Source organism: Emydura macquarii, unplaced genomic scaffold (assembly GCF_026122565.2).
Source record: "Emydura macquarii macquarii isolate MOO-44397 ecotype Brisbane River unplaced genomic scaffold, CSIRO-AGI_Emac_v2 contig_2506, whole genome shotgun sequence".
Lineage (NCBI taxonomy): Eukaryota > Metazoa > Chordata > Testudines > Chelidae > Emydura > Emydura macquarii.
In genome coordinates, this window is record NW_027132643.1 from 209,631 (window position 1) to 218,081 (window position 8,451).

Sequence of the window (8,451 nt, forward strand, 5' to 3'; positions counted from 1 at the left end):
AACAATACCTGTTATTAATTTGTGTCTTCCCTTGAAAATCAGTGGGCTTAGGGGGCCTAGCCCCTTTAGGCTCTTTTGAAAATGTTGCACATATATTACCTCAGGATTCTGATGTTCCAATCAGACACCACCCTGTACCGGTTGGGCAAGTAACTCTCTATATATGTAGTTCAAAAGGACAGACTCTGCCCCGAGGAACTTAAAATCTTAACAGATTTTCTACTTGTCCCCTTCCAGTATGAGACAAGGGATATCGCTCCAGATATATAGTCTCTAAAGCTTCATGCTTCCATTTCTCCATTATTGTAATTAAGATCAGTCTTGTTAGCTTTATTATTACAATAGCTGCGAGAGGCTAGGCCCCTCCTCCAAAGAGTTTGAAATCTTCCCAGGGGATGACTTCCAGGTACAATGTCCAAACATGGTTCAGGAGTCATCCTGGACGTTGGAGACGTGGGCGTTGGAGGGCTGGGAGAAGCCCCTAGAGATGCTGACCGAAGGCGGGTTTGGGGAAGGAGATCTCGGGGACGTATGCTTGTGAATGCTCCCTCTATCGTATTGTGCTATTCATTGTTCTTGACCTACTTTTTGTATGTTGAAAGATGGAGAACCGAACGGCAGCGATGGAGTTCATCCTCTTGGGTTTCCTCAGTGACTCCCGACCACAGCTCCTGATTTTTGTGGTGCTGTTAGTTGCTTATCTCTTGACCATAGTGGGCAACGTTCTTATAATCACTATGACCCTGGTGGACCATCATCTCCAAACACCCATGTATTTCTTCCTCAGGAACTTCTCCCTCCTGGAAATCAGCTTCACCTCTGTAGTCATCCCAAAAGCATTGGCCAACATGGCACTAGGCCGTAAAACCATTTCTTTAACTGGGTGTTTTGCTCAGTCCTTTCTCTATTTTATCCTGGGGACCACGGAGTTCCTCTTGCTAGCAGTGATGTCATTTGATAGATACGTGGCCATCTGCAACCCTCTACGCTATACAGCCATCATGAGCAGTCAAGTCTGCATCCTCTTGGCATTGGGCTCTTGGATCGGAGGCATACTCTTTATTATTGCCCCAACAATTGTATTGTTCCAGTTGCCTTTCTGTGGCCAGAATGTAATTAACCATTTCTTCTGTGATAGCGCACCATTGATTAAACTTGCCTGTGCAGACACACGGCTCATAGAGCGCTTGGTTTTCATCATAGCTGTGCTTTCTGTGCTGGGCACACTGACGGTCAACCTTGTCTCCTACATCAAGATCATCTCCACCGTGAGACACATCCCATCTGCCAAGGGGAGGCAGAAAGCTTTTTCTACCTGCACCTCCCACATCACGGTGGTCTCCATCACCTACGGAAGCTGCATCTTTATGTACGTCAAACCAGTCTGGAGTGGCGGGTTGGACCTCAGTAAGGCAATTGCTATTCTCAACACAGTGGTGTCCCCTCTGCTCAACCCCTTTATATATAGCCTGAGGAACAGGCAAGTTCAGGAGGCAATAAGGAAGGCTGTTGGCCAGAGTGCAACATTTTGTAAAAACCCCAAAATTTAATGGTTCGCGGAAGGTGAAAGCCATGGAAACTGGAGAGAGAACTATATCAAAGAGCAAAGAATTCCTATCCATCCATCCATCCTTTATTCTTCAGTGTTTGAAAGAGCAGAGATTAACCTCTATAGACATTTCAGCTTTAGACTCTTAGTTTTGAAAGACTCAGAGGGAGATTGTTGCCCAGCTTCTGTTGAAATGGAATGGGAGTTGGGTAAATAATTCCCACAGGTCCCTTTGAAAATCCCAACCACATTCCTGACATCTTATGATGATGATGAGCAATAGGATAAAATTCTTAATATAGAAGCCATTGCCTTCTGGAGTTTCTGGATTAGCTCTTTGCTCAACTTCTCTGTCTGACCTTTAACAAGCCACTTAGTATTTCTCTGCCTCAATTCTTCATCTAATGCATTTATAATTAATTTGGTTTTCCTAACTCAATGGAAGGTTGTAAGAGTAAAGCCATTCATGTTTGCTTGAAAGGTAAACACCACCCTGATGGGCATCAGAGATATAATTAGTGTGTCTTTCAAACTGATGGCTATTTTATGAATGGGTCATTTTCTGTTACTTGGTTAAAAATTGGTTCTTACAACCATTTCTGTGTCCTAAATTTGCATTGTTCTCTTATGACTCCCCATTCAGTTTCTCTTTGTGATGTTTTGGGATAATGAATAAAGCAATTGTGTGGTGTAATAAATGCATTCTTTCTTGTAAACAAAATTATCTGAGTTGCTCCTGTCGTTAATACTGTGATCCTGCTCTATGAACAAGAAGCCTGAGAGTGTCAAAGCCGATTAAAGAAATGAGACACTCGATTCCCATTGAAAAAAAAACTTACCTAGGGATGTGGTCAAAATTGGCCATGGATGAAACTCACATTGTACTCCCAACTCTAACCAAACTACACATAGAGGATGGAATTCAATGTTAAGCAGTGTTACTCCACCCAAGTCAATGGATTAAGGCCAGTTTTACTGCAGCTCCAGCTCTTTGAAACGCCTTTTAGTGGGCAGATGGCTCCTTTCCCAAGTGCAGATATTTGCAAGTACCTTGGTAAGGGTCCCTGTCTGAATCGAAGACTGAGTCGTCTTTGAAAATTGGACCTCAACGTCAGGATTGCCATCTAAGTGATTTGGCTGCCCAGTTTTCACAAAAACGCAATTCCCTTCCCATTTTCAAAGTGACTTAAGCAGTTCGAAGCTTTTGGCCTGGTCTATGCCAGTGACGGCATGTAGGAAATGTGTAGTTACAAGCCACAGTGAAAGCAGGAGATATCCACACGGTGGTGCATAGCTTCATGCAGCACTGACAGTCTCTGACACGGGGAGGCAGCTAAACATAGCAGTGTACATACTGGGAGGCAGTGCCTGGCCATGTAGGATACACATCCACCGAGCTGAGGAGTGTCTTTCCTCCCCTAAGCAGCGTCTCACCATCTGCATTGCTATTTATACCCACTCTCCATAGGAGAAAGCCAGCCCCTAAGGTGTTAACCCCACACGGGTGCCCTGTTTTATCATTGTCCGTAAGGTCTGAATTGTCACAGAAATGAATGGCCAATAGCCATTGGCTACCCTCACAAAGCTGTGTAGGGCCACAAATGCATGCCACTGTTTCCTTGTGCTATTTTTCCAGCTGTGACGGTGTTCCTTGGCACAGGCAGATGTTACCCACTGCCTACCAGCTGGACAGAGATGTGCCCACATATAGCAACCCTGGCTTCCCATGGCCGCTGGGAACCAGGACTAGTGGGCACCTGAAAAAAACCTGCTGTCAGAGCAGAGTTCATACACCAGGGTGGTTCTGAACCCACTCAGGACAGAAGCACTCTCCTGTAACCTGGGAATGTTAAAGAAAGTGAGAAACTTAGACATGAGGCCTAGTATAACAAGCCTGGTTTGAGGCCTGAGCTAAAGTAGCAGTCAAACCGTGCTGTTAGAAAGTAAAGTTGGCAAGAGTCTGGCTGTAATTTCACAGAAACTGGCAAACACACATTCCTAAAAAAGCACTGGGTACTGAGCACTCACAAAAGCACACTCCAAAAAGATACCGGAACATCCCACTACCCCAAGATAACGAGTGACCCCTCAGAATGATAATATGAGGGATCGAGATGTTTTGATGGAACCATCAGGTACAAGGTAAAGGGTGGTATCTTACCACATCAGAGGGTGGCAACTACACACATCAGAGCGGCAATACGTAACTCGTTTGTATCAGTGTAGAAAAAGGGGTCTCAAAGGGACTGTCTTTCTCTGGCCGAATGAGGAACGGAAAGTCCCGCCATTTACCGAGCTGGTCCATTGTCATGGGCATACATGTATTAAGTGTACTTGTAGTACATAGAAGGAGTTTTTTACCATGCTAGACTGGCAATAAACCTGGCCTGATACCTTCATTTCTCACTTCCTGTTACATCTGGGTAGGATTCCATTGCCCTGTGACTGTAGCGTGAGCATGCGTTAATCTAGCTAGTTTAGATAACATCAGTGAAAAGGTGGTAGCACAGGCTAGCAACCAAAGTACAAGCTGCCGGGTGCCTAGGGTGTAAAAACTGTTTGCTAGCCTGCGCTAAAACTTGTGCTGCCATATCTTCACTCCAGTTATCTGTGCTAGCTACATTACAACTTCTGCATTCACTACTTTTCCTGCCGTGTCAACGTACCCTCTGTCTCGACCGCTTTCTGTCTGGAGATAGAGTGTCTTCCTCTTCCTTTCTGTCCCTTTCTCAGTCGCTGTCACACACACTGTTTTTTGTTTTAAATTGTAAATTATTATTGCAAATTAAATTAATCAAACCCAGGTAGTGCCAGACTCTGTGAACAGCTGTGAATCCTTCCCATGGGATGAGCATCTACACTGTGGAAAGACCAGAGGATGACCAGAGCACTCCTTCTTCAGAAAAAAGGGGTCCTTAGGTATACCAGGTGAAATTCATCCTGTACATCCTAGGCCCCTCGTCCATACCAAATCCACTATAAAACCTGGCATCTTTGAGATGAAAAAAAGTTCTCTCTCTTTGTTTTCCAGTGATAGTTTGTCTGAAAATTTAGCTAGATTTTTTTAATAAAAGTATCTTAAGTCAAACAAATTGTTCAGTTTAACCCTGATTTTTTTTTTCTTTTCAATTTTTCATTTCAGCAAGAAAAACCAAATAATTTCCATTTTGGGAACAAATGAATTCTCCAACTACTGAAGGCTTAAAAATCAAGACTGGGTGCCTCACTGGTGGACAGGCTTTAATCAGACAGAAGTTATTGTGCTCACTGCAAAAATCACTGGGTGGAATTCTAAGGCCCGTGTTACTAGGAGCTCGGGCTTGATGATCTAACTTACAATCTTGCTATGGGGAGATAAATTCACTCCTATGTACCTATGTATGGCTAAGGACCTCCAACCCCATTAATAAGCCTGGCATGAAGTCAATGAGCATCTGTGCTCTCTTCAAAACAAAAACAAAAACAACGAGAGTTCTGTAGCACTTTAAAGACTAACAAATTTAATTTCAGCAGGCATAAGCTTTCATGGGCTTCAACCCACTTCTCCAGATGCAAGTAATAAGAATAATACAGCAGTTTGGGATTTTCAGGAGAGCCTCAGCCACTTAGGAAACGCTTTGCCACAGGCATCCTTCAGGGCCTGTTTGACTTGTTCATTCCGGAGAGAGTAAATGTAGGGGCTAAAGAGTTGAGCCAACACTGAGTAGAGAAAGGACACGATTTTGTCAAAGTCCCGAGTGCCACGCTGACTTGATCGGATGTACCTGAAGATCGAGCTACTGTACACAATCACAACCACCAGGAGGTGAGCGGAGCAGGTGGAAAAGGTTTTTCTCCTTCCCGTGGTGGATGGGATGCGCATGATAGTGGAGATGATACACCCATAGGAAATGATCGTGACTGTTAAAGTACCAACTAAGATAACTGTTGCTGAAACATAGATCATGACCTCAATGTGCCCCGTCTCCATACAGGAGAGTTGGAGCAATGCGGCTACATCGCAATAGAAGTGATTTATGATATTGGGGCCACAGAATGGTAACAGCACGACCATAAATACTGGAGGAACAATTAAAAGAAAACTCATCACCCAGCAGCTGAGCACTAACTGGAAGCAGACCCGGCCATTCATGATGGTGCTGTAACGCAAGGGATGGCAGATAGCCATGTAGCGGTCAAAGGACATCAGACCCACATGGAAAAATATACAGGATCCCAGGAGAAAGAACAATAACAACTGAAGAAAACAACCAGGGACAGAAACAGATTTTCTCTCTGTCAGGAGGCTGTAGAGAAATCTGGGCATGATGACGAAAGTGAAGCAGATTTCCAAAAGGGAGAAGTTCCTGAGGAAGAAATACATGGGGGATTGGAGGCGATGGTCCACCAAAGAAAGGGTGACAACAGTGATGTTTCCTATCACAGCCAATAAGAAGACAACTAATAGAACCACAAACAGGAGGATGTTTACATGGTGATTGTTGGATAGTCCCATGAGGATGAATCCCACCACCGTGGTGTAGTTCTTCATTCTTGACCCCCCTTTAAAGAAAACAAATAAAAATAAAAACCTGTCAAAACCAGAGCTGGCAGGGCAACAGGGACAGAATGTCTGGAGGTAAACTCTGTAAACAAACACAATAAATCTCTTCAATGGGAGTTGGGTGACTAACACACCTGGGCCCTGTGAAAAAAAGCCTCACAGAGAAACTTGAAATAAGCACAGGATCTCAGGAGACGCACAGGAAAATAACTGATAGTTGGAATAGAGAGAGAGACAGAGAGAGAGAGAGAGCTGGATGGGAAGGGAGAATGAAAAGAATTTTTTTTTAAGAATTCATAAGTTTTGCCACAATTTTTCATTTATTTAAAGGCCAGAAGGCACCAGAAAGATCATCTGGTTTGACTTCTTGTATAGAAAAGAACAAGGAGCTTTCCTGAATAAACTACGGTTCGAACTAGAACATAGACTTTTTTAAAAAAATCCAAACTTTATTTTAAAAATGTCCTGTGATGCAAAGTTGTTCAATTTGGAAAGTTGTTCAAATAATTAAATACCCTCACTGAGAGATTTTTGATTGGTTATTTTCTTCCAGGTCATTGATAAAAAATATTTAAAAGTACAGGGACAAGAACCAATCTCTGTGGGATCCCACTAAAAACAATCATGCTCAATGATGATTGCCCATATATTGTTCCAGTCTGAGACTGTTCCATACCCACATTAATTTTGTATCATTGTAGTTTCTTAATCACAAAGTTAAAAATCAAATTAAAAAAAGGTCCTGTCTTTAAAAGGGGGAAACAAAAAGGACCTGGGAAAGTATAGACCAGACAGGCTAACTTCTATACCTGGAAGGATAAAGGAACAAATTATTAAACAATCAAGTTGTAAGCACCGAGAGGAGAATAAGGTGTTAAATCATAGCTAACATGAATGTCTCAAGAAAAATCATGCTAAACCAATCGAATTTCTATCCTTTACATGGTTACTGGTCTGGTGGAGGTTTGGGAAACTGCAGATTTGATATATCTTGATTTTAGTAAGGTGTTTGAAATGTGACATTCCCATAAGCAAAGTAGGAAAACGTGTAGATGAATGTAGCTGAAATTACTAAAAGGCAACTGCAAAACTGATTGAAAAACTGAACTCAAAGACTAGCTAGTAGTGGTTCCGTGTCAAAGTGGGGGAAAGTATCCAGTCCTGCAAGGGTCTGTCCTGAGTCAAGTACAATTCAATATGTTTCATTAATGACATAGATTATATACTGGAGATTATGCTTTCAAAATTTGCAGAGGACATGAAGCTGGAAGATGTTCTTACCACTTTGGAGGACAGATTAGAAATTAAAATGTCTTTGACAAGTTGAAGAATTAATCTGAAATCAACAAGATGAAAAACACCAAACACACAGCTACAAAACAGGAAATAACTAGCTAAGCATTATTACTGGTGAAAGGGGAGCCGGTAACAGTTTTCCAGTATGTTAAGGGCTGTTACAAAGAGAACGTTCATTCATTGTTATCTATGTCCACTGAACATAGGACAAGGAGAAATGCACTTTATCTGCAAGAAGGGAGAGTGATTTTCTATATTAGAGAAAATTTTCTATCTTTAAGAATAGTTAATGACTGGTCTACATTACCATGGGAGGTTATGGAATCCGTCATTGGTGGTTTCTAATGATATGTTAGACAAACACCTGTCACACATGGTCTAGGTTTACTTGATCCTGGTTCAGCTCATGGGATGGATTAGGATACTGCTCATGGTTCCTCCCAGCCCTGCATTTCTAGGATACGGTCTCATTCTGTACCACCTCAAATGCCTTACAGAATTCTAAGCATATTAAAATCAGCGTTATCACCTTTAATCAACCAAACTAGTGATGTCAACAAAAAAAAGAGATCAGGTTAATTTGATAGAATCTATTTGTCATAAGCCCATGATAATTGGACTTGATCCATACAGGAGTAAAAGAATTAAGTCCCATAACAAGTGTGCCATGATTTTGCCCACCATTGACCTCAGGCTCACAGGAGTTTAATTACCTGGGTCAGCCCATTTTTCCCTTCTTTTCCACCAAGCCTGCCCATGAATAGGGCAGTTGGGACTTCAGGCAGGCAGCAAGGTCTTGGATGTGAATCTTTCTATTAGAGGGGCAGGCAGCAAGATAAACAGCTACGCTGCCACTTGGGTTTGCAACGAAGGGTTGTGGATTCATACCCGTTAAAAATCAACAAAGCCATTGTCTACCCTCAAAGCCAACTTCAAATCTCACCTGTTCCCTGCTAATTAGGAGACGCTAAGGAATTTCCATCTGCTGTGTGTTCCTCGGTTTAATCACATTTGTCATAGGTTTCTCACTTTTAAATTGTATTCCCAGCCCCCAAACTCTTCT

General features: G+C 42.5%; 2 protein-coding genes across 2 annotated transcripts; one reads left to right on the top strand and one right to left on the bottom strand.

The window, feature by feature from the left end:
- Positions 1–1,550, top strand: LOC137163300 (olfactory receptor 6E1-like). Its single transcript, XM_067563487.1, has one exon. It carries the CDS (start codon positions 603–605, stop codon positions 1,548–1,550), a length of 948 nt encoding a protein of 315 aa, XP_067419588.1. The 5' UTR covers positions 1–602.
- Positions 1,551–5,135: 3,585 nt separating this feature from the next.
- Positions 5,136–6,085, bottom strand: LOC137163301 (olfactory receptor 6C76-like). Its single transcript, XM_067563488.1, has one exon. The coding sequence runs from the start codon at positions 6,078–6,080 to the stop codon at positions 5,136–5,138; it is 945 nt and encodes a 314-aa protein (XP_067419589.1). The 5' UTR covers positions 6,081–6,085.
- Between the last annotated feature and the right edge of the window lie 2,366 nt (positions 6,086–8,451).